Raw genomic sequence first — 25,020 nt, 5'->3', positions numbered from 1 at the left:
GGATAAATCCATAGGATTTCTTCACGGTTGTACAGATGTACCATCATAGGCCACTTGGGACACGCTGGCCTTCAAGTGGGAGATTGTTAGGGTTCAAGCCAACTGGTCAGACACCCATTGCACTGAGTGTACTAACCTTATATATTCTTTTGATCATATAGAACAATAAGGAGTAGTGAGGCAATTCAAATCCTCATTGAGAGCTCCACCGACACTGTTTTTGTTTTATTCTCCGTCTCACTTTGCACGTACCATGTACTTTTCAATAGTAGCATCCGGCCCCGAAGGTGGGTGACTTTCAAAATTGAAGTGATCATCATCTGGAAGAGGGGGACTGGATGACATGATTTAAAGCTTTGTGAAAGCATTATCCTTGAGAAAAAAATTCAAAAGTTACATCCTTGCCACATCCTTGGAATTTCAAAAGAATTCAAATTGTTGATCACGTGTGGAGTCTTGTGAACTTGTACTTAATTTTTGTGCTTGCTTCTAACTTTCCAAGCACTTAAGTTTGCGAGATCTTGTGAGAATTCCCTCAATCGGTGGGAATTGTTTACCTTGCAAGTGGTTTGGCCACAAACCTAAAGAATTAGGGTTGCCTTAGGTGAAAGGCTTGAGCTTTGGAAGCATCAAACAGAGAACGGCATAGCAGAAGAAAAGAGAGAATTTCTTGCGGTATCAAAAAGGGGTAGAGCAAGGTTTGACACACCTTTTCAACACCACACATGCCGCAAATTTCTCTGGTCCAACTTTGGATGCTTGCCTCACAAGGGGACTATCACAACACACCTTTTTGCACAAAGTAAGACACTAGTGCTAAAAATAGCACCGTTAGCCCTTCCCATGTCTAAAGGAAATTTCTCTAAGCTTTGATACCACTGAAAGGGCCTACATACTATGTTACTTGATCTCCACGTAACCAACCCTCTTATAGGACCCCTTGGTCTACATATTTAGGACCCCTTTACCTCACAACCATAGCTTTTAGACTTCCCTAGGTCCTTTGCCCTTACACCGCTTTTAGTAGTGAGAGTGAGTACAAGGTAGCTTTCACAACTATTGTCGTTGAGTGTGTTTGTCTCAAATGCCTTTTGATTGACTTATACGTTACTACCACCACAATCTTCTATGATAGTTAGAGTGATTCAACAATTCTGAGAAACTCAGTGTTCCATGCTCGCACAAATCACCTCAAGGTGCATTATCTTTATGCCAGTGAGAGAGACTTTGCAAGAGAGGTCAATTGGCTTATGTGCCTATGTAGGACAATTATAATGGCCCTGCTCATGAGAAGTTCAAAACTCTTTGAAAAGCTTTGGGCTTACTCCCTTTTGTATATTGAGCACATAATGTTCACCACATGAGTCCCAAGGGGAATGGTTACCATATTATGGTAGTGATGTGTGTGAACACACTTAGAACCTATGGGGAGCTTTTTCCCCTCAATAGGAGGTCTTATTTCCTAGGCTTGTATATACGCCCGTCACTTTAGGGCAAGCCTTATCTTTTGTATTAGTGCACTTGGTGCTACTTCTTCTTCTGGTGTATGCTCTTGACCTTCTTCATCTTTCCCAAATTTGCGTGCAACGATTATGTGTATTTCCAACAATGGTATTACTGTGTATGTTGTTAGTGCGGCCAAAGCATGAACATGTGTGTTTGCTTCCTTATGAGAGTGATAAGATAGCACATATCTTTCCATGTGTGTGTGTGTGTGTGTGTGTGTGTGTGTTGAGAGTGGGAGGATGAGATGAAGAGGGAGCGAAGCTCAAGCCATGGTTTCACTTCCATCTTCTTCCATGCTCATAAACTCCTCTTTCTCATCTCCAAGGATTGTGTTCTCTCACTCATGGTGGGTGTTTCCATGCCCTAGCTAAGCTAGGCTAGGTTTATCATATCCTCGGATTGACAATTTGGGGTTGATTCGATATTGTGTGGTTTCACTATGCTATGCTTGCACAACCTTTTTGTGGCGATTTTTCCTATTATGCTTCGGTTTTTGTTAAAGCCCTTTTTTGTGTGAAATGTCTACGTAGCCAAATGTGAACCCTAAGAGAGGATTCTATGCACCTATAACAGTGACTTTTGCTAAAGCAGTAAGCTTCCTACTTGTCATTTCAGGTGGTAACTTTGAGGAGCCAAGGAGAGAGTACAATAGGTGAAGCTCTATACGTACTTCACCATTCCAATGAACACTTGTAATCCTCTTTTCTCAAAGCTTTCTATCTATGCTTGTTAGAGATGATAATGACATATCCTTCATCATCTTGTATTTGAGATTCATATTTGAATTGAATCTCAAATACATGCACAGTTTGTGAATGGTTGCTTTGTATGCGTGTGAGTGTAATGCTTAGTCTTCAAGGTTGTCTCTTAGCTTACTTATTTATGTGAAGTTCAGTGTGTAGATTGAAGTTGAACCTTGTAGGATTTGAATTTAGAATTAGGGGGAAGCTTTCTTGAGTTTGTGAAGGTGCTACAATACCTTCCTCACCTTAGGACTGAAGCTTCTATTATATGCATATCCATTGCATTAAGGGCATTGAGTAGATTGAGAGAGCTATGCAAGAATGGGGGATTTCTGGTATGTATACAGGGGGAGGGAGATAGATTTTTAAATCCCTTTTCTAATGTAGGAGAGAGGATATAGTCAGCCCTATTAAATATGGCAAAGTGAGAGGCATGAGGTGGAGTTAGCGATTGGCTTATCAAACAATAACTCCTTGGGCGTGTATGTCAATTGGTGGGGATATTGTTAAGAACAAGGTGTCACTTTTTTCTTGTACAGGCACTAAGACTAAATGTAGACCATGCGGCACGCAGACACTTCATGTAGAGTCCATTTCGTTTTTGGCCCCCTCAAAGGGTCCGCACATAAGTGGAAATTTGTTGTAGCATCTCGAAAAACATGAGCCGGCAATAAAATTGTCCCATTGCAGCAATCCCTTGAAAGTAGGAATCATCACAAAGTTGTTGTTGGCGTCCCTACTTTCTCTCACCTTCTCGCTAGGGAGCGAGTGATTCTTTAGCATTTGCAAGAGGCTCGTGGCAACATGCTTGAAAGGGTTCACACATGTAGAGGGGAAGGGAGTGTTGCAACCACTTGCAAAAAGGAAGGAAAGAGATGCCAGACCCTCTTTGCGCACACAGTGAGAGCAGAATCACTGTTATTAGAAAATATTCATGCCACAACATCCAACTACATAACAAATCCTACTATCACGGGTTTGCCGCAATGGAGGAAATTTTCCCTAGGTCAGCAATATTCGCCGCAGCGGCTTTCTGCTTGATGCATGTGCGCACCGTTTGAAAGGGGAACCAAAGCTTTTAGCGAGTACCCTACTGCTGTCTCATGCGCGCACCCTTTCAACAAAATTGCCAAACCCCTTTTGGAAGGATCAATCGAAACTTACACATCATTTCGACCACTCTCCTTAGCCTATGATGGAAAGATCACATGGAGCTCTAAAAGTGAAATGGGCAAGGTCGTAAAGTTGACAGTTGGGTCCCGCTATTCTTTATCTTTCTGCATTTGTATGTGACACTCTCAGAGAATGGGGAGAGGCGATTTACCTGCACTTTCTTCCTTTGTAAAGAAGCTTTGCACGTTTGAGAAGAAAACGTGGCCAGGTTTGCATCGGTTATTGCTTGGCTTATCACCCTAGGCAGCCTGTGAGTCTTGGTCCTCTACCTGCCTGTATACCTGTACATACACGAGAGAGAGAGAGAGAGAGAGAGAGAGAGAGAGAGAGCCCACCTCGTCTTGTACAGAGAAGCGGAGGAAGAAGCGCATCAAAGGCATAGTGGTGAAAAGAAAGAAAGAGACTTCTCGACAATGTCTGTGTGCGCACGCTTGTGTGAATGTTGTGCAGTGACTACAGATCACAAGTTTTAGTAAAGCTACTTTTGTGACGAAGATACAGTATTATCTCCGCTTCCACTTGATAATTGGTTGATGTTCTGTGTACGTTTCTAGACACGGTCGTGTATGCGCATCCTTGTGCGCTACATGAGAGTAATCAAGCCTTCCCACTACCTCTTGAGCTTGTTCTGATATCTCACCATCGAATTGGATGCACAGATTGTTTGCGTTTCAGCTATCTTCCAGGGCTACATGAAAGTAATTAAGCCACCCCGCTACCTCTTGAGCTTGTTCAGATTTCTCACCATCGAATTGGATGCGCAGATTGTATGTGCTTCAGCTATCTTCCAGGTTTTTAAAGCATTCTCTGGGCCAAGTGATTTGATTTAAAGGCCTTTGTTTATTATGTTGTAATCTTACTTTGTCCACCGTCACTGGTTTTTCAAGCAATTCCACGTGTGCGGAGCCAAACCTTCTCACCTGCTTGGCCCTCTCCTCTACCCGTTTTGGTAGCATCAGCATATGGCAGACAGCTTGCATTCGTAATTCTGCAAACTGAAAACATGATAGTTGTTCGGTGAATGAATGCGAGATGTTGCAGCTTTTGCAAAGACAGCAATCTCAACAGGGCAGGGCTATGCAGAGGAAAGGGCTGGGCAACAAAATAGATCCATGGAAAGGCGCAACAGGCGGTGCTATGGATTTAACTCTTTGCTTTGGAGATGAAGTGCTTTTAAGAATATTGGGTCTTCTTCCCATTTCTCCGTATCCTTACTCACAAGTGTGCAAGAGATGGTTAAGGCTGCAAGGCCTTCTACGAAGGTGTATCAAACTTTTGGATTGGAAGTTCCTGGAGAGTGGGCGAATGTCAATAAGGTTTCCTAATCTAACAGACATTGATCTCACACCTGCTTGCCTTTCTGCTATGACCAGAAGCCCAAGCTCCGTCAATGTTCTTTTCACACACAGGTGCCTTTCCGTACATTTGGATGTTGATGCCTTTGATCCTGTGTCCATTAAATGGTTCATACAAGATCAGCAGTTACCTCCGGCCACACTTGACAAGGGATTGAAAATCTTAGGAGATGCATTTCCTGACCTGCAGAGGTTGTGTGTAGTAGATGTCCGGAAGGCCAACCTAGAGGCAGAATTGTGTACCCTTGTCGGGGATAGCTCTGCCATTGTTGAGGGGCTGTCTTCGGATAGACCATCAAACTTGAAGCATTTGGACTCAATTTCTAAACAAGATCAGAATGGAGATCCAGGGCACAATAATTATGTCGAGAAAAATGACAATACTGGCACTTTGAATATGGTGAACCAGGGTTTACTTTCTGAAAATCGCGACATTTCTGACCATGGACTTTCTTATGTAGCTCACATGTGCCACACTCTCCAAGAGTTGGAGCTTCATCAATGCAGTGATGAGTCGCTGCATGCCATCTCAGCATGCCAGAATTTACAGCTTGTGCGGCTTGTTGGCTCTGTGAGTGATTTCTATTGCTGTCCGTTCACAGATATAGGGCTGACCATTCTAGCCAGAAGCTGCGTACGCCTTGTCAAACTAGGTTTAAGTGGCTGTGAAGCTAGTTATGATGGACTTGCTGCAATTGGGCAATGCTGTATAATGTTAGAAGAGCTAACAATTTCAAATCAGGGATTTCATGATGGCTGGATTGCAGCTCTCTCTTTCTGTAGTTGCCTCAAGACTCTTCGGCTTGAAAATTGTAAGCAGATTGACCCTGTCCCGGGCCCTTTAGAGCACCTTGGATTCTGTATGGCATTGGAGCACCTACAGCTTGTGCGCTGTGATCTTAGGGATGCAGCGGGCTTTCAAGCTCTCATGTTGGTGAGCTCGAGTATAAGGGACCTTGAGCTTCAAGATTGTTGGGGTTTGGATGATGAAACATTCTCTGCAGCGGCAACTTGCAGGTAGTGGGGCTTGCACTGTTTCTTCATATTTTCAAGCGCTCCTATGCTATGTGTTTTGTATTATCTAGTAGTGGCTTGTGGCTATTTGGTGGATTTGCTAATTGTTGATTTTCTGTGTCTAGACGGGTAAAGCTCCTTTCATTGGAAGGATGCTCGCCATTGACAACGGCAGGATTGGAGACAGTGATCTTGGCTTATAAGGAACTTCAAGCACTCAGGGTAGTTTATTGTAACAATGTCAAAGATTCTGAGATAAGTCAGGATCTTGCCCTTCAGTTCTGTCTTCTGAAGGAGTTGAAGTGGCGCCCAGATGCAAAGTCTCTACTATCCATGAGCCTTACAGGGACAGGTATTGGGCAACAAGGTGGAAAGTTTTTCAAGAAAGGGGGCCCAAGTTGAGGAAGATGTTTACAAGTCTTGAATGGTAGACAAACTGAGCTTGAGAGGGAAAGCTATATCTTGTGATTCTTCATCAAGCTGTCAATTAAATCAGGTTTTGGTTTTCACATCCTTTAAGGTTTCAACATCTTATAATTGGAAGGTCACTACGTGCAACAAGGTTGCTCTCTTATCTCAGCCTTTAGTACGAGTTCCCTTGATCTAAGAGGAATCTATGTGCTTGGTTCTTGTTCAGTGCGACCTCTGAAGGTGTGAGGCTTGTGTGCTGACAAGTCTTCATCAAAAGACAAATTGAGCTTGAGAAGGGAAAGCGATAAATGCGAGTCTTCATCATGATTTTATTCAAATTAGGTTTTGGTTTTCGCACCTCACAGGAGTCATCACACTAGATGTCTAAGTTTACTACTTGCAAGCTTGCCCTCTTATCTTAGGCCTTGTTATGAGTTCTCAAACCTCAGAGGAATCTACGTACTTGGTTCTGATTCATTGCGATTTCTGAAGGTGTGGGGCTTGTGTGCTTGCAATGTACTAGGTGGCATGTCGTGCCCTCTTCTCCCTTTGACAGGAACAGATAAACAGGGTTATACGGGAAAACATGCAAATAGCATGATTGCAGTCAATTACTGTATTTCTATACTCAAAATCACATTGTAATTGAAGGGCTGGTAACTATAAAAAGTGATTAAGATTCAAGCTTGAACTGAAGTTTGGTGAGCAAACTGATTAGCATCAGGTAAAATTCAGAGTGATGTAATTGAGCTACACATCTGTAACATGGTGTTGGGTATTTCAATTATGGGACTAGTTTGGGTAGGCAATGTACTTTCAATGCCTCATGTAGTGGTTGGTGGACATGGCTAAATTTAAACGCCATACTTATTATGACTGTTATGTATTAACTTACTTGCTTCCGAGGTGTAAGAAATTTCCTTATCAAGAGTCATGGAGTGGTCAATAAACCTGAATTTACTTTTATTTCATAAAAGACATTTTCATTAATTGCAGCTTGCAGTCAAGGAGAGTTTTTATGTTTGAGTGCCCGAGTGGGAGTTTCACTTGAACATGAACTCTTGTCATGTGATTTATTTCTACCCTCCCTCTTTGCTTGAGCTTGATACATGAAGTAGTCAGTTGCTAAGTAGGTGGTATTCATTGGTCTGGTAATCTGCTTATCTCAGAATCAGTTTTTTTAAAATAAAAAAGACATGCACAAAGTCTTTTATGCTGCCAGGAATCTTCTGAATTGCACAGTTCATTTTATTTGGACAACCCGCAGAAAGGCAAGGCGAACGTCTTATTTGCTTACTGTTGTGAAGTACAAAAAGCAGTTTCATATTCAGGTCAGGTTCCAGGACATAGTCAAATAAAGCAGATTTTAATGCGGTTGTTGTTGTGAAAGGATCAAATGTATTTCTAGGACAGGGCGGCTGCTACTAATATACTTTATATTTAGTTGAGGAGCTCGATGATTAGCTGGGAATGGACAACTTGTTGCTACGGTATTTATATCCAGGAAGGTTTTTGCAAGTACTTGGGTTATGCACTTGTTTAAGAGGTTTGGTTTGTTGGTGCACAATGCTTTGTTATTTGCTTGGTGCTGGATGGTATGATCTGTGTTGTTACTGTGTCGCCGAAATGCAGGAAGGCTTGTGCAAGTACTTGGGTTGTGCACTTGTTTAAAAGACTTGGTTTGTTGGTACACATACCATTCGGCTTATTGCCACAAGTTTTTTCAAGCAGTAGCATTTGAAGTGTATATGGTTTCACATAGCCGAAGTGGATTGACAATTGCCAGGTATCGAACTCATGAATTGAAGGTGTACTTAGGTTCTGGCAGTTCTGCTTGCTGCTGCTGTATAAAGATACAGTTTACAGCCACTCTCTGAATTCCTTAGAGTGGGTTCGAAGGTGATGCTACTAGTTGCCTTTTGGCACCTTATTTTTGCACCTGTTTGCTGGCTTTATTTCTTTGAGATTGCAGTTTTGGTAGTTTCTTGGACATTCGCTTCAAGCTGGAGATGAAAGACTGGTGATTGGTGGTTGCAAAGGATACATCTTGAAGGTTGGTTGCTGTGGTGAGCCGATTTATTTCGAGAGTCTTAGTTGGGTTTGGCTCTATACTTGCTGGCTCGCCTTTACTGTCTTAATGCTGGCTCTATACTGTGTTAGGGTTATGCTTTAGGGTTTAGGGTTTGCTTGGGAGGTGAGGCTTTTGATGGCAGCTTCATAAATTCATAATATTCTCTGGAATTCATGTCCAAGGCCTTTCTTGCTGGTGGGTCCTAATTGGACTTCCGAAGTCTGAAGTGTTTTTCCTTTTACTTCCACTTTGTTTTTTTTTTTTTCATGGTACGTTTTGCAGGCCGATTGTTTACATTTTCTTGTAAGCCAGAGTTGTGGCTACACAAACATTTGAAACTATAGTTAGGAGTGTTAAAGTAATGGCATCTCAAGTGAACTGCCCAATGTGATCGCAGTATTTATTTTGGCTTTTAGGTATTTAGTTCACTTATTTGTCGAAGTTTGGGAAGGGCAGTTTACTTAGGTGGGTATAAATTCAAACCCATTGCCCCCCATTATAAAAGCATCAGTTATTCATTGCCAAGGTTGGTTGGTTTAGCGCTCTCTCTCTCTCTCTCTCTCTCTCTCTCTCATTATAAAAGCATCAATTATTCATTGCCAAGGTTGGTTGGTTTAGCGGCTCATTAGAGCCAAGGTATCAGTACCACGAGCCATTATCCGAGCAGAGCTAGCGGCCCCCCCACTAGTGGTGGAGGCGCTCACCAGATCAGTCTCCTTCATAAACCGCACATGGGAACTTCCTAGAAACAACTATGCTCGCATAGCACTTGAATCCTCTCGACAGTTAGCCATACAAGGAGATACAACATGCTGGTATGGGGAGATGACATCATGGTTTCAGGCACATGGGTTCAGCATCGACGGGCTGCCACCATTCCATTACTCATTGGATGCACCATCTCTCACTCTTACACAGTCAGAGATCACCAAGCTCATCCGCCAAGACTTGACCCAACTAGACACCAGGAGGACATGGATACAACCAGCACAAGAATTGGGCACGAAGATGGCTTTCTACAGAGACCACCTTCTCCAGCTTACGGAAGATGGTTTTGTGACGAGACCCAAATACATGGATACCCACTTGTCTCATGGGATACGATGTGCTGTTGGCCAGTTACGCACATCCTCTCACCAGTTGCGGATTGAAACTAGGAGATACAACGGAGTACCAACAGAAGACAGGACTTGCCCCTTGTGTAACATGGAACCCGAGACCGAGCTACACTATACATGCCACTGCCCCGTCTACTACGAGATACGAGGCCGATTCCACTGCTTGTTCAGAGAGGGCTTTGGACCACTCTCAAGAGTCATGGGATATGAAGATTAGAGATGTCTAGGTTTGTTCTTGCTCGAGCTGCGCAGACACAGAGATAGCCGGATGAATGGAGAGGATAGCCAGTCTCAAAGACGGATCACAGACTTTTTCAAAGTAGACACAGGACAGCCGCAACAACCACTCCCACAGCAAAGCTCCCCCTCGTCTCACACCAAAGGCACATTGATTGACCGAGTGATTGGATTGGGGAAATCCAGGCGTCTGCGACTGCGAAGAACTACACAGCATCGACGGAGGCTATGACAGAAAATTCGGAGCACGCTGGCCAGGCATGCACAACGCCCGGTCATACTACTAACCATGGAGGAAATTGATGAGATTCGCCAACGACCGATGATAGATCTCTTGTGATACAGCTATCCCAACAAGCCGCCCATTTTTTGCTTAATTTGTTGCTTGGCTCACATCAACCAACTTAGGACCCCATAGTATATATCTTTGTTTTTGTACTGTTGTTAGGCTATTTTGTTACTCTGACTTTGTATCAGATCCACCACTTTGTAACTTTCGGGTCTCATAGGTCATTATGGCCTTTTGAAGATGTTAATATAATATTTCATTTCATTTCTCTCTCTCTCTCTCTCTCTGGTCTCATAGGTCATTTTGGCCTTTTGAAGACGTTAATATAACATTTCATTCTCTCTCTCTCTCTCTCTCTCTCTCTCTCTCTCTCTCTCTCTCTCTCTCTCTCTCTCTCTCCTTGTCTCTACTCTTCCGCATAGTCGACTCTAACATGGTATCAGAGCCTTGATGGAGCAAGGTGACACCCTAAGAAGTTGCGGAAGATCTTTTAGTTGTTGCCATCACCTTGCTCTCCCCTACTACCAGTGTTCTAAAATGCTGCTTCTTGGAGCTCTTGGCGTCTACTTCCCCGTCACCTCTTGCACCGAACTTGCTTACGGTGCAGTAGTGTTTCAAAATGCAAGCCTCTGCAACGACACTTACCTGCGACAAGCGTGGCCTTTTTCACCGACGTTTTGAAACACCCCCTGCGTTGTTTGGCGCGACCGGCGACATCAACGCCCCACTCACCCCAATAGCGTTTTGACACGCCCCTTGCTACTTCCCCTTGCCGACGACGGCAACGATCTTACCCCCACTCCTCTAGCGCACAAAGAGAGGTTTAAAATGTTGCTACGTGTACCTCCCCTTCATTGCCAACAGCTTCCCCCACTTACCCTCGCTTGTTGACTTAACCTACAAAAGGCACCATCAATTGCTTTAGAGGTGAAGTTCAGAGAGGGCATCGGCGCGACAGGGGAGGGAAAGGGGGGGGGGGGGGGGGGGGGGGGGGGGGGGGGGGGGGGGGTTCTTCCGATTAGCTTTGGGAGGAACGATAGAGGTTCGCGAAGGGCATCAATCTTAGGATCGGCTTTGGGAGCGCGACTTCAGGAGTCTAGGGAGTTTGGAAAGCGGCTTGCAAGAGCCTTCGGGAGTCTGTGAAGCGGCTTGGACTTTGTGGTCATCCCTTGGAGTGCGAGAAGGAACCCCTATTTCCGAGATCTTGCAACTTTAGTATGGTCCCCCCTTGCTCGAGCGCCAACGACAAAGTGAGTAGTGATAACTACACCCATTGAAACTTGATTATGCGACTCTAGTTCACGCAGAAAGGCTTATTGGATATAGTTGACGGTTCGGAGCCCCGTCCTACGAGGGATTCCAACAATAGTTACACCCGCCTTCAAGATGACGAGTATCAAAATCCGTGCCGATTGGGATGTAAGTAATGCGAAGGCAATGTCGGCCATTGCGAAATCTCTTGCAAAGGAAATTTTTCAAACCATTTAGACTTTGAAGACGGCCAATGATATGTGGTTTAAGCTCAGTAGAATGTTTGATCGAGATTCTACGATACAAGAAGTCACCCTTCTTGGATAATTATTTGCCATCAAGTTGTCACCCGGAAGTTCCATGAAATCATTTCTTATGAAGGCTAAAGTTATTCATGATCAACTGTCGGCTATGAAAAGTGCACTCACGAAGTTTCCCGAGACACATGAAACGGTGTCCATGACACTTTTATGAAGCAAAAGCTAGAATTTGATGATCTCATTTCTTTTTTCATTGAGGAGAAACCCGTGTTAATAACTCAAGGCAAAATTCAGATTTTTTATAAAGGCGTGGAAGCACTTGCTTCTTCGGATTAAAGGAAGAGTTGTTGTTACAACTATGGAAAGCGTGGTCATTTGTCTAGAGATTGCACATCCAAAGGCAAAGACATGCTCTACAAAGGGCAAAGGCAAAGACAAGCATAATGAGGAAAGCAGTGATAGTGACTCAGGGAAGGACAACAAGGAGACTGTGGATGTGGTGGTGACTACGTTGACGAGTGCTCCCCCCTTCTAGTCAAGTGGAAACCATTGCCGCCACTAGAGAGAGGCTTGTGAGTGGTAGAGAGGGGCAAGCAGTGCTCCCTATAAATAATATGGGCCCTTGTGTTGGAGTTCAAGTTACCGATGTTTGAACTTGTGGGTTGGAGTTCAAGGCACATGCATACGGCAAGGAACCAATCAGATGTATCTAAAACACTGTGGATGAGTGCATCAATCCATTGTTGTTGGCCGGATTATGGATAGGATGTGTTTCAAAGTTCATTATCTTGGAGTATTTTGAACGTGATGTGTTCATAACAGTTCACGAATGGGGATTCTTAGGACGTAGTGTAGTCTACAGTTCCATTTTCTAGAAGGCAACTGATGCTCAACTTGGCATTTTACTAAGGTAAAAAGTTGAATCCGAGGTGTATCAACATGACCGGTATTGCTGGGTGTCCATGGTAGCTTCTTCATCGACTTGGTCTCACTAATTATGTCCACTATGAGCTGCAGAGAGGGTGTTGAAGTTATGGCATCTCAAGTGGACTGCCCAATGTGATCCGATTACTTATTCTGACTTTTCGGTATTTATTTCACTTATTTGTCAAAGTCTGGGTAGGGCAACTTACTTAGGTGGGTATAAATACAACCCATTGCCCCCATTGTATAAGCATCAGTTATTCATTGCCAGGGTTGGTTGGTTCACGAGACTCTCTCTCTCTCTCTCTCTCCCTTGGCCTTTACGCTTCCGCATGGTCGACTTTGACAAGGAGATGGAAGTTCCAACACCATAGCCATACCTAGACTAACAAAGGGAAAAAAGCATTCATTGGAGTCTGGAGCTACTGACCTAATGTCCCTAAGATAAACAGTGAGCAAGTGGGATGTACACAAGATAGAAAAAATTTTACTCGTTTGTTTGTACTCTTCAAAAGCTTTAGATGACATATCTTTGGGTGACCTTGAGTGCTCTTGGATCCAAGCATCCAGTTACGCTTAGCATTTGAATACTTATTGTTCAACAAGAGGATCAGGCCTTTCAGCATAGGGCACCATAGTTCTCAGGACTCTGGCTTTGTGAAAATTCTTACTAAAAAACTTCAACTAAATTCTGAAAATAGTTGCAGTTTCCCCAAACTGCAGATTCTTATTTCCCAGGTAAAACCCAATAGCCAACAGGTACATTACAATGGCTTTCACTACTACCCAGATGTCTTCTTCATGCTTAGTATGTTCAGTCTCCATGCAACCTGTCTGCGCAAGAAAAGCAGCAGACCTTGAGTTGGCACTTGTTGTGCATGCTCACAGAAGCCATGACGCAGGTATCAAGTTTGCCTCTGATGTCTCTCAATTCAGGAAACCCCCACAATGCCCTTCCTACCCTGCCAATTTTCGGTAGAGTGGACTTTGCACCTCCTGCAAACGTTTGCAAGAGCTGTTTCTGTTACATGGAAATTTGTTGAGGTAAACAAAAGACCTCTCTGTTTAAAATGATCTAAGATTCTACTGTTTCAATTTCTGGGAGGATTTGAAGTCTTCAATAGAGTAGAGTAGAGCAAATTTGAGCTTCGTGAATCATTTGCAGTAGCCAATTGAGAATTTGTATTAACCCCGTCATGCATGCACAACATTCCGCTTGGCAGCTCTACCTGCATAGAGTAGGTTGCTAGCTACCATCTTGAAAGGTACTGTCTCTCGGCCACTGACGAGAAGAAAATTCTCATCCTCAAAGGGCATATATAAAGTGTGGGACCAAATGAAACATGTCACATGCCCTATGTTGAGCTGAACCGTGACTTAATGCTTGAGCAACATGGAGACGAGGGTGACAATTGAGAGTCCACAATGTGGCTAGGCCAGAAAAGTACGTAGCGAGTGCTTTGGGCTCAAGATTTGAGGAAAGCAAGCTTGGATGTGATCAAAAGCTGAGCACTCGAGGTTTGTCGCTCAGAAGAGAGAGAGAGAAATGAAATGAAATGTTATATATTAACGTTCGCTAGCTCTGCTCGAATAATGGCACGTGGTCCGCGAGATCATAGAGACTAGAGGTTTCTCCATGTCCCCCCATCCATTAGTGCGACCCTACCTCCCGTGATGATCCAGTGAAGGTGTCCCCATATCTCAACTCCATAAAGCAATGCAGAAGCCACCAAAGTGTCAAAGAGCCAGAGCTTCGTCCGAGGCTCCTGAATCTAAACCTGCAAACACATCCTCTCCAATCTACCCAATGCTGCACGGGCTCTAGTCAATCTGGTCTCTGTTGCCCTCCTTAATAAAAATGCTCGCCCACTAAAAACCACTCCAAGGTAAGTGTAAGCACCTGTATACTCCACTATCTCTTGTCCGTATATGAATGTAGGTGCTGATCTCTTGATCCACTATGGGGTGGTATTAAACACCATAACCTTGGTTTTACCAAGGTTGACAGACAAACCACTTTCGTGGGCAAACCTATGCAAAGCATCCAAATGATGTTGCATCCCCTCCGGGGAGTCGGAGATTAACACAATATCATCAGCATATAACAATAGTGGAATCCATGTCCCTGCCAGTTGTGCACCTTCTATCACCATCGCTCTCAATGTAGTCAACAACCTCATCCACATACATATTGAATAGAGTAGGAGAGAGCGGGCAGCCCTACTTTACTTCAACAGTGGAGTGAACCGATGTAGATAGACCCTCTGAGGTGCGTACATGCCCCACAACTGACCTGTATAATGCCATGATCCCCCAAATGAGCTCTGTAGGTACTCTCATCTCCTGTAGTCTGCGCATCAATCTAGCTCTGGGTACTGTGTCAAATGCTTTGCGGAAGTCCACAAAGCTACAATAGATCTGTCTCCCATGTCTCTGCCCTCCTCAGTGATGGCTCTGAGTGTCAAGATATGGTCAAGAGTAGAAAAGCCTCTCTTGAACCCTGCCTGCCCCGGCTGCGCGCAATCTCTTCATCTCTGCCCATCTACTGAGCTGCTGCTCAAGAATGGATGCGTACAAACGTGCCAATGTGTGTCCAATCATGATAGTGCGATAATTCCCAGGTCTCTTGACTTGAAGATAGGTACAATGGTAGATAGGCTCCAAGTATCAGGCAAGCCTTCACACATGGCACGGTTAAACATAACTGCTAGAAGCTCTGCTAGTATATCTCTAGCATGCATGAAATGCTCAGCCATTAAGCCATCATGATCATATGCTCTCCCAGTCCTCATCCTGTCAATGGCCTTCTTCACCATCTCAGCGGTGAAAAAAGCACATGCTTGTGGGCACGCATTGGGGGGTCGGGAAGGGGTGACTGTCCAGGAACTGTGTACAAAGACGAGGCGTACTGGCCCCAAGCCTCCGTAGAGGTAATGGCAGGGGGGAGAGAGTGCTCATGAAAGAGCCGCCATGCCTCTCGTGAGTTCTGACTCAAGAAAAGCTGGTATAGATCCTGTTCTAGTTGAGCCAAAAATGCCCTCTTCTTCTGCCGCACTAGGTGTCGAAAGTCAATCTGTGACTGTCTGTGAGTGATGTCCCCCAAAAGCACCTCCCTTTGAAGGCTTGCTCTAGTCTCGCAGCATTCCGCATCATACCAATTGTTCTGTGGCATGCTCCCAGAACGGCGTCACTACTTAGGCTGAGTGTGTGGGTATGACTTTGTTGCTGCCTCATGTACTGTATGAGTGAATATAGTAGTAAGCTCCTCCAGAGGTCGCCCTGGCTCCTCGGTGCACAGCCATCTGTAGATCCCATCTATATAGACAGAGTCCGTATCCCGCATGAAGGTGTAGTGAGTAGGTGCTGCTACCCGTGGACTGTGTGCTAGATTAAACTGAAAAGAGATGGTCATTGATAGAAGGGCATGATCCACTCCACCCCAACAGGTTTGGGCCCAACCATGAGATCCTGGATATTAGAAATGACGCTCAGCTATGCCATGACATAATTCATTGTGCCTACTCCATGTCTGTGAGGAAAGCATGTAAAACCTCTTGTAGCGGGAAATCTTTGTAGGCCATTCAGGATGGCCAGTCCATGTGCAGTTCCCATGTCTATCAAGTGTTGTCCATACTCAGTATACTCAGTATGTTCCACATCCTGTGAGACAGTCTGGACAAGCCCATCTCTACAGCATTCAATTCTCTCAGCATCTCCCTTGAAATATCATAGAAGACTGTCTGGTGATGGGCAATCCTAGCATTGAAGTCCCTTAATGATAATGTCAATATCTCTAAAAAACTCCCATATGTCATCATCCAAAATAGAAAAGGGGGATTGGCCTCTGGGTGATGCATAGACTGACGTGCTCGGAGGAAAGTAGCAAACAACGATGTAAAGATATCTGCCTATCTCTGCTCTCAATTTTACCTACATGTACCTAGCTTGCTCATCTCTACAAGCTATATGTATCAACGGCTACAACTCCTCTCTAAATAACATTGTCACTCCTCATGATCCCCATCCTTTGTGTTCTGATCGTGTCTCTTGTTTGCAGGCTCTCTCCCATTTGTATCCACTAATGTGAAGCATAGATTGCCCAGGGGCCTGATGTGTCTCAGAATAGAAGATGAGGTCTCTTCCAATAAAACTATCCTCAAAAGCACCTACATCAAGGCGCATGGATCCATTACAGTTCCAGGTGACAACTTTGACTATGGTCCCATAGGTCTCGCACCATCATATGGAGCGTCGCTCCAATATTACCACTTTGCCATCTTGGTAAAAGGCAATCTTGCCTTTTCCCTTACCACTAATCTCCGACATTACTTCTTGCATATGAGCAATCTGCGAGAGGGTGAGATCATCTCCGAGAAAGATGCCCATCTTTTTAAAAGTTGTCTTTTCTTCAAAAAGTCCTTCTCTTCAAAAAGTCCTTCGCTTCCGTGGAGGGCTAACGAAGGATGAGTGTCCTTTCTTTCAAGGTTTCCCCATTGCTTCCATTTTTCTTGTTGTCCACCCTCCAAGCTCTTGTGTGCATCGGCTCATGAACCCCCATTAAAGCCATGAGTTCTTCTACCTTTTCGTCCACATTATCTTTGTCTTTAAGGCCGCAAATTCTCACATGTAAAGCGCGCACACGTCCTCCTCTAGGTGTTAGATTAATAATAGTGGGTGTGGACATGGATGTTATTTCCTTGCCTTTTTCTTTCTTGACAACCTCGATCCATTTCTCGGCTTTATCCACCGGTTACCGTCATTTCTTCTTTGCATTTTTGGATCCTCTAAGAGGTCGATCTTATCGTTCTGCTTTCTCATACTTAATCGCCGTTAAAACGAGAGCCTAGACACACGTGTTTCCACACTATGCATACATTTTCTCCCGCTTCAAGTACGTATTTTTGAGAACCCCAACAATTTCAGCAAAATCTACAAGTTTTTTTTTTCCCCTCTCTCTCTCTCTCTTTTTGTCTCTCTACTCTCTAGGCTTTCTTTCCCTCCACACACACTCTCTCTCTCTCTCTCTCTCTCTCTCTGTGTGCGCCTTCTTTCCCTCCATTTTCTCTCTCTACGCAAGGGCAGCAAGCGGCAAAAAAAAGGGGGTGGGGGAAAGGAATTTTCTCTCTCTACGCTCTACGCACGGGCAGCAAGGGGGGGAGCGCCTGCGGGAGCGAGAGGGAGATGGGGCTGCAGGGAGCGCGAGGGAGCAGGGGCCGGGGGAGAGAGAGAGAGAGAGAGAGAGAGAGAGAGAGAAGTTTTAATCATATGAACAATCCCAAGAGACCTCAAAGAGCTATCCAACAGTCTTGAACTTAAAACCTGTTCTTCAAGAGAGGGGGGGGGGGGAGTGAGCACTGCTTCACTTTTAAAACAGATTGTCATTTTCTTTATAAACTGCAATGAAAACTTTATTCCACTTGCAGACACCATGCCGCGGTTGGTTGGTAATTCGCTGCATAATAAGCCACCACTCACATTGGGGACAAGCCAGCAATTTATTGCTCTCCTTGCTCTCTAGGCCATAACCTTCAAAAGAATAAATAATGATGCTATATGGATAGATCATAGTACAGAGGCCCCCAAAGAGCATTCAGCCCCACCATTTTCCTGCAATTTTGAACAATGAAATCCGAATACGCAGTCGCCTCCACTTGCTGACTTTCAAATGAGGGAAAAGCCCAAGAACATACTCGGGCATAAAATCATGTCTGGTCAGAATACCGGAAACAGGGAAAGGCTGCAAGCAAGCCAAGTTTTAAGAGAGTTAAGTCAAATACAACCTTCTCATGCACAGATAGATCCAGAAAAAAACCAACTTCAACTGTAAGGATAAGAGCACAGTCAGGATAGTCATTCTATCATGCATAGTATTAGGATGGACTATGAGTACCCAATAACTAGGTGTATAACTAGGTACCAACATACATGCAGACATGACATACATCGATGCACATGCCAAAATTGTGATGGGTTTCCAAGCCAATGTGAAAAAGGCCACAGCCTTGTAGGCTAGTTACTCGGTTCAACAGACCTATGAATGCACAGCACAAGGACACCTTGAATAGGATAAGGCCATATGTATGACTATTCAAGAGTTTGGACTCTATCCGATTGAGCTATCGGTGCATGCTCCCCGGAGGGGGGGGCAGGGAAGGATTGATAAAAAGCCCCAACCCTTGAAAGGAAAGTCTTTGCACCATCCCAAAGTGCCCCTTACCCCGACACCGTGGTTCATAGCCATGGTCTCTAATCCCCTGAGCTACAAGCCCTGTTTCCACGGTTTACAATTGTTTTATGTTGAGATCTCTTTCTTTTGTTCCTGTTTCTCAAGATACCATTAAAATTGCTCAACAAAAAATGGAGACAGAAACACAGACATACCCCTTTGGTTTTGGGCACTACGCAAAGATGCCGTAGGCCAAGCTGACGAAACAATGAGAAGGCTTTTGCTAGAGACATGTCCTCGCTAATGGTATACGGAGATATGTTGGTAAAGGGATGTAGATCCAAAAACATATCCTCTTCCTGTGCAGTCAACTGGATGTCATCAATGGTTGGGCCCTTTCCTGATCCTCGCTTATAGAAGTCCACCTTACAGCTCTTTAAGTCTTGACCAATCAAACTAGATGCGTTCTGTGAAAATAAATCTTTCTTTTGCAGCAATACCAACAAATGCGACCTTAGAATCAGTCCATGAAGAGTAGGATATGGAGCTGAAGTCATTTCAAGCACAGGAAAACCATTGTGGTCTGTCATCCTTAAAACCTCCACAATGTTGCCTACTCTTTCAATGGCTGAAAGAGTTGCCGCAGGGCATGAACACACGTCCCCAGCTGTCAAATGCTTCATGTAAGGCTCGGGCTTCTCTTCCAAGAAGGGAAACCCCTTTATGAATACTATTTGGTCGTACACACCAACGTTAAAGAGGTCACCAACTGTCTTTGAAATAAGGAGTATAAGCATGGTCCATGGCAGCATGAGAAGATTGTTTGTCAGTTCCAGCAGAATAACACATAATGAAACTGCGATTCTCATCGAGCCCCCCAGGAACGAAGCTGCACCCATGTAAGCAAACAACCCTTCATCAATATTCTCGAAGCCCATATGTGATTTCAAGAACTTGCCGGTAAGCCGACCATACGTTGCTCCGACAAGAATTACCGGTAGAAACAGGCCGGACGGTATAGCTAAACCATATGTAATGAGAGCAAGAGCAAAGGCCCATACTAAGTAAAGCACCAGGGAGAAGTATTGGAATTCATTGTTACTGTTATTATTGAACAAGATTCTGATAGCACCATCGTTGGTACTCAACATAAGGCCGGCAAGGTCATTGTAATATCCCGAGGCACATGTGAACCTTTTATATGCTCCAGAGGGAAGAGATGATGGGCATGAAGCTGTAGATGGGCAAGGTGTGCATGTGGCTAGCCATGGAAGCCCGAAAATAAAGATAGAGGTGATGATGGACACAAAGAGGGCCTGAAGTACCTTGCCCAAAGATTCATGCCTGCAGACAAATCACATAAGCTACCAAATTTGGAGAAAACTTAGTCATTCAATAGATCAATAAAACCAGTGGAATTTGCAAAGAGGATTACATACTTGCTATGCCACCCCGAATAGAATTTCGCAATCTTTCTGCTAAGAAATGTAAACAGACTCCCCAATACCCCACCGAGTATGCCCAGTAACATAGCTGGGACAAGAGCTATTAGGCCCATGTTTGTTGACACCACACTCATGTCAAAAACAATCAAGCCACCATATCCAAATACTCCACAGTTATCTCCTTGGCAGAGATTATTAGCTGCTTGGCGTACGACAGTGACACAAGCAGTGGTAAATAACACTCTCCAAAGCAATGCACTACGCCACCTGCAAGTAGAATCTAGAATCAGTGTTGATTTTGATGAGAAAGATCCTACAAAACGAGCAGATTGTATGTTGATGGTGTCTTTTTTCTCTGTTTTTATATTTTTGTTTTGGCCTAAAAAACAACACAACATATGGAGAATGGGATGCAATAACCAAAATATAATTGCAAAAGACCAATGAATTTTGTAAAAACACTAGTTAATAGTGCTTAAAAGAGACTTTAATTTTGGCAGTGGTGGAGGCTCTATAGAATAGACGCCTCAGAATAAAAGGCCAGCCAATTTGGCTCCCAATTCTAAAGGGGGTCCTCTCAAAAGGAACCTTCGGTGGTAACCGAGTTTAGTAGCATTGAGACAGATTATGTGCCTATGAACAAAAGGAACTTTTGATTTCTTAAAGCTTAAAGAACACCCGACTTAAAAGGGTGGAACTTTTGCAAATTTAGGAAAAACTTATAGAGGGGTAAAGATAAGGATTCAATACTTCAAAATATCACAAATAAAGGATTTTAGAAAAACAACTTGAATCTTCATATGGTAAACTCCCAATAAATTTAACTTTAATTACCAGGATGCCATTTCTTCCAAGGCAAAAATAACCCCTCCAACAGGTGCACGAAATGCCACAGCTATTCCAGCAGCTGCACCACATGTTATCAAGTCGCGACGGAGCCTGTCATGTCTTAGGATTCTGAGCCACTTCCAAGTTAGCTTAAAACGTTTCGACCCACCCTGAGTCAGAAAGGAGGCAATGCAAGCTCCGGAATGAAGAAGAGGAGCCTCTTTACCAAGATAAAGCCCACCTGACACAGCACCTATGCTCCCTAGCACCTGTAGTGTTGAAAGAAAAGACATGTATCAAGCTCCAACTATTCTGTACTTTTGGATCCTCAATCTGGTTTTATGCATACGTGAATGTGTAGGCAGATGCATATGTATGTCTTTAAAAATACCTACATGTATATGGATATAGGTATATGCATACATCTTCTTCAATAAGAGTTGAGCATAAAAATCAACAGGTATACATATGGAGGAACAAAAGGCAATCAACAAACCTTCACAAATAATGTCTTTGGTGAAAGAATGTTGGGTGCATCAATTCCATTCAGATATGCTTTCACTTCAGGAATTCCAGATCCTGCAGCTTCGGGTGCGACAAATGCACAAAGGGATACAGATAGGAGCACAAGCAGCAGATTGCCTCCACCAAGCACAAGAGCAGCAGCTAAATATCTGTAGAAATTTAAATGTTGGCACATTATACATCCCCATTCTTCATTTATGATCCTACCTACATTCCTGGCTGAATCTGTAACCTTGGACTAATAATACAAGAGAAAGTTAGCCTTCTCAACATGTCATCCATTTGGTAAATGTGACAAGACCTATTTTTCTTACTGTAGGAGCTAGGTGTGAGAAGCAAGGTATCTCATGCTTACAATAAAGTGCACTTCTAAAATATCTACTTCCCGCCATGTATGTCCTGTGCTCGGGGGGGCGGGGGGGGGGAGGGGGGGGGGGGGGGGGGGGACTTTAAGAAACCATCTATATCACGTACATTCAAATGCTATTAGAAAAATCCAATAAAAATATCCTTTTTTCCTTGTTAAACTTACCGGTTTTTTCTAATTTTCAATGTAAAAACCCCTTTTGTAAGTAAAATAATTTTAGATAAAACAAATTTTATGAATTAAAATACCCCTCCTTTCGAACGCACATGGGACACTAACATTTTTTCAGGTGCATCCCCGAGGTCTTGTCTTCAAGAACTCCTAAGCATTCCCTAGCCTCCCCCCCATGATGAAAGCACAATACACCCCATACAAGCATCATCTTCCACTCTGAGCATTATTGCTTGACAACCTCTTCATCAAAATGCCATAAAATGCAGGGTTGATTACATCATCGCTACCTGTCACTCTCCAGAAAGGTCAAGGTTGAGAGTAGCTTCAAGCCACTGATGTTCTCCACAGAGATGTTAACTGCAAAGGCCACCAAACCTGTACAAATTCCTATCAGGCATGCCATGGTCCACTTGACAACTACAAACTGCACAATCTCCGATCCAGTCTTTGATCTCCAATCTTCTTTAAAAATGTCATTGTCTGGAGTGCTGAAAAATTCATTACACCAATATCATCGGCAATTTACACCATTCGCTCAAGCACCAACATCAGCAACTCAATATTAGCTCCAAGTCTAAAGGCACTTGGGGGTGAATGCATGTACACGTCCATAAAGCACCCTTTTGCCAGTGTTTAAGAGTTTTAAGAGCAAATAGGCAGTACTAATCAGGAAAAATTAGTTGCATAATAATAACTGTAAGAGCACAGTAAATAGTCGCAATCTTGTTTAGGTCCTGTGAAACAATGGCACCTCTATGAGTAATAGTAGGCCACTTCAACATCAAGACATGATTTCATATGCTCATTCACTAAAGCTTAATCAGACAGACAGCATGCCATTATCATCAACTTTAATATAATCCTGTTTTTGTGCTAGAAAGTGATGGCCTACATAGTAGCCCCGGTGGAAAAAGCAAATTAAAACTTGAACCTGGACACCCTCTTTTCAAAATGGATGGTCACTATCACACATTAAGTCGTGAAGGTTAGCTCAATCCCCCTTAAATCATGAGGAGATAATGTAACTCTAAGCTCCACAATTAGGAAGACAACAGTCCATCGGAGTTTAGAAGTCAGCAATGGGCAAGGTGCCTTGTAGGACCTCACCACTGGTCCAATAGTATCGCAACCTTTGTCGATGGGCAGCAATGGGCAGTGCCTTGTAGGACCTTACCACTGGTCCAATAGTATAGCGACCTTTGTCAATGTTCCTTTCGATTTTGTGGCAGGTTCACCTTTACTATACTTGTTTTTTGCATGTACATATGCTGTTTATGTGTGTGTTGTGGTGGGTTTAGACCATAGCAAGATTGCTGCTACTAAAATCCACTAGCTTACGCAGCCTGAAATGCACTGCTGCCCAGCTTGAGAAGAGTGCCTGCACGGATGCACGCTCACACACTAGGATCCATAGTCCGCTTCAAAAGAGGGTATATAAACGTTCTCTCAGGTCTTGAACAAGTGCAAAGCAAACCAGGCAGTGCAATACATCATTAGAGGAACCGCATTCAAGCTACTCAGAAAAGTGAGCTGAGCCAGGATCATTCCAAAACAATAGCAGTAACTTTCCAATGTTGAATCGAAATGCCTGGCATGCAATGACTACAGGACTGGTTAAAAGCTTCAATGCTTAAAACTAGGAATAATTTTCGACTACTCCACTTGACATTAATAAACATGTAAGATCAACCAATCCAGCTGTGGAGGCTTACTCATAGTCAAGGCTCTCGATATGGGATCGCTGCACACCGATCATAGCAATTTGGGATGTTTCATTGAGCGTAGCGCTAGAGACCGATCTCTTCAAGGGCCTGAAAGAGTAGGAAATGCAAACTCCATCATTTGATTTCAATACCAAAACCCATCATCGGTCCAAGAAGCAGCATCTCAAACACAAACGGTAGGTGATTCAACACGACAGGAAGAGCTGTTCTTCTTCCTGACAGCCCATGATAAGGCTCGGAAATCCTCTGCACCTCTCCCTACATTAATAAAGAAGGGAGCCCAGAGGAGAAGAGATGCATACCTCGGAAGGGGGTGGCGGACCTCATTCTCCATATGTATGCAGGCCTCTGCATGCTCACTAACACAAGAAAACTCCCCCTGCCTCTGTGCTTCTGCTCCTGCTGCTGCCTGCCCCATGCTGGCCTCCTTTCCTTGTTCACATCAGCAGCTCTCCGAAGGCATGAAAGCCATATCCCTCAGTAACATTAGACCCCTCTGGCCTCACCCTCTCACATCACTCCCGCAAGTAGTGACAAACTTGATTGCAACCGCCTTTCGTTAGCATCATCTCCAAAACAGAAACATGGGGGAAACAGAAAAGGATAGGCTATGTGCAGTGTCAAAAAGTAGAAAAGGCCAGTGTTGCTTACACTGCCATGTTGTATGGTACACCTCCTTATAAGAGGATGATCAACTATATTTGCACATAATCAAAGAGTTGATCTGTGAGTTCAATGGGTAGAATACGGACATAACTTTAAAGCTGAGCTTTGAAGCTCACAAAAGTTTAGGAAAAAAGCTGATTCATGTACATAATTAGGGAGTTTAATCAGGGTAAATACCTCTCCACAAACAAATTAATAATGGATTAGTACTGTGTTTAATGGAGCTAATCCGGCACTTAAGCAACTGCCCAACAAGTTAATTAAAGCTGCATAGCTGCCTAATGCCCCTGCTCAAGGGCCAGTGACTTCAGATAAGTGCCAGACAAAAGGGAGCCAATTTCTCTCGTGAAATAATTTAATAAGCTCCTCTTTCCTTGGAGTCTGGTCTTCTTTTCCTCGCGCATCTTGACAAATTTCCAATTTCTTTTTTGTAATATTCACGTCACTCTTTCCAAAATTTTGGGCCTCCATTATTATTTTTAATTAAATAGGAGGAAAAACAATGACTGCTTTGTTTAGCTGACTAAAATAAAAAGATAAAAGTATTCAGTTCCATTGTCGATGGAGACATTAAAGGCAATTATAAATTTCAGCTTTAGTAGAGATGGGCCTTTTGTAAATGTTTGTAATTGTGTAATTGTACTCCCTTTCTTGGGATAAGTATAGGATATGCTTTCCAATTGCCACCTATTTATCCATCTATCTATCTATGTAGAATATTATGGGGAAGAGATTCTTGACACATGTGGCATTACCTATCTATCCAATGTTAT

The 25,020-nt window shown here is 43.6% G+C and overlaps 2 protein-coding genes across 3 annotated transcripts; one reads left to right on the top strand and one right to left on the bottom strand.

Moving 5' to 3' along the window:
- Window positions 1–3,658: 3,658 nt before the first annotated feature.
- LOC147447880 (F-box protein At5g51370-like) lies at window positions 3,659–6,898 on the top strand. Its single transcript, XM_086523770.1, has 3 exons — window positions 3,659–4,213; window positions 4,310–5,794; window positions 5,917–6,898. The coding sequence occupies exons 2-3, from the start codon at window positions 4,455–4,457 to the stop codon at window positions 6,191–6,193; spliced, it is 1,617 nt and encodes a 538-aa protein (XP_086379896.1). The 5' UTR covers window positions 3,659–4,213; window positions 4,310–4,454; the 3' UTR covers window positions 6,194–6,898.
- Window positions 6,899–17,733: 10,835 nt separating this feature from the next.
- On the bottom strand, window positions 17,734–24,575 carry LOC147447879 (putative chloride channel-like protein CLC-g). Of its 2 annotated transcripts, XM_086523766.1 has the most exons (8): window positions 23,884–24,573; window positions 23,570–23,668; window positions 22,145–22,345; window positions 21,288–21,465; window positions 20,798–21,060; window positions 19,958–20,230; window positions 18,734–19,862; window positions 17,734–18,089 (listed from the first exon to the last, which is right to left on the bottom strand). In XM_086523766.1, the coding sequence occupies exons 1-8, from the start codon at window positions 23,997–23,999 to the stop codon at window positions 17,943–17,945; spliced, it is 2,406 nt and encodes an 801-aa protein (XP_086379892.1). In that variant the 5' UTR covers window positions 24,000–24,573; the 3' UTR covers window positions 17,734–17,942. The 2 variants fall into 2 exon arrangements, with proteins under 2 accessions (XP_086379892.1, XP_086379893.1); XM_086523767.1 differs by lacking the exon at window positions 22,145–22,345 and having other exon boundaries at window positions 23,884–24,575.
- Between the last annotated feature and the right edge of the window lie 445 nt (window positions 24,576–25,020).

The sequence above is a fragment of the Adiantum capillus-veneris genome, chromosome 11 (assembly GCF_014529385.1).
Source record: "Adiantum capillus-veneris isolate H3 chromosome 11, ASM1452938v2, whole genome shotgun sequence".
NCBI lineage: Eukaryota > Viridiplantae > Streptophyta > Polypodiopsida > Polypodiales > Pteridaceae > Adiantum > Adiantum capillus-veneris.
Note: the sequence above shows the minus strand (reverse complement) of the source record. Positions and strands in the feature narration are given on the sequence as shown.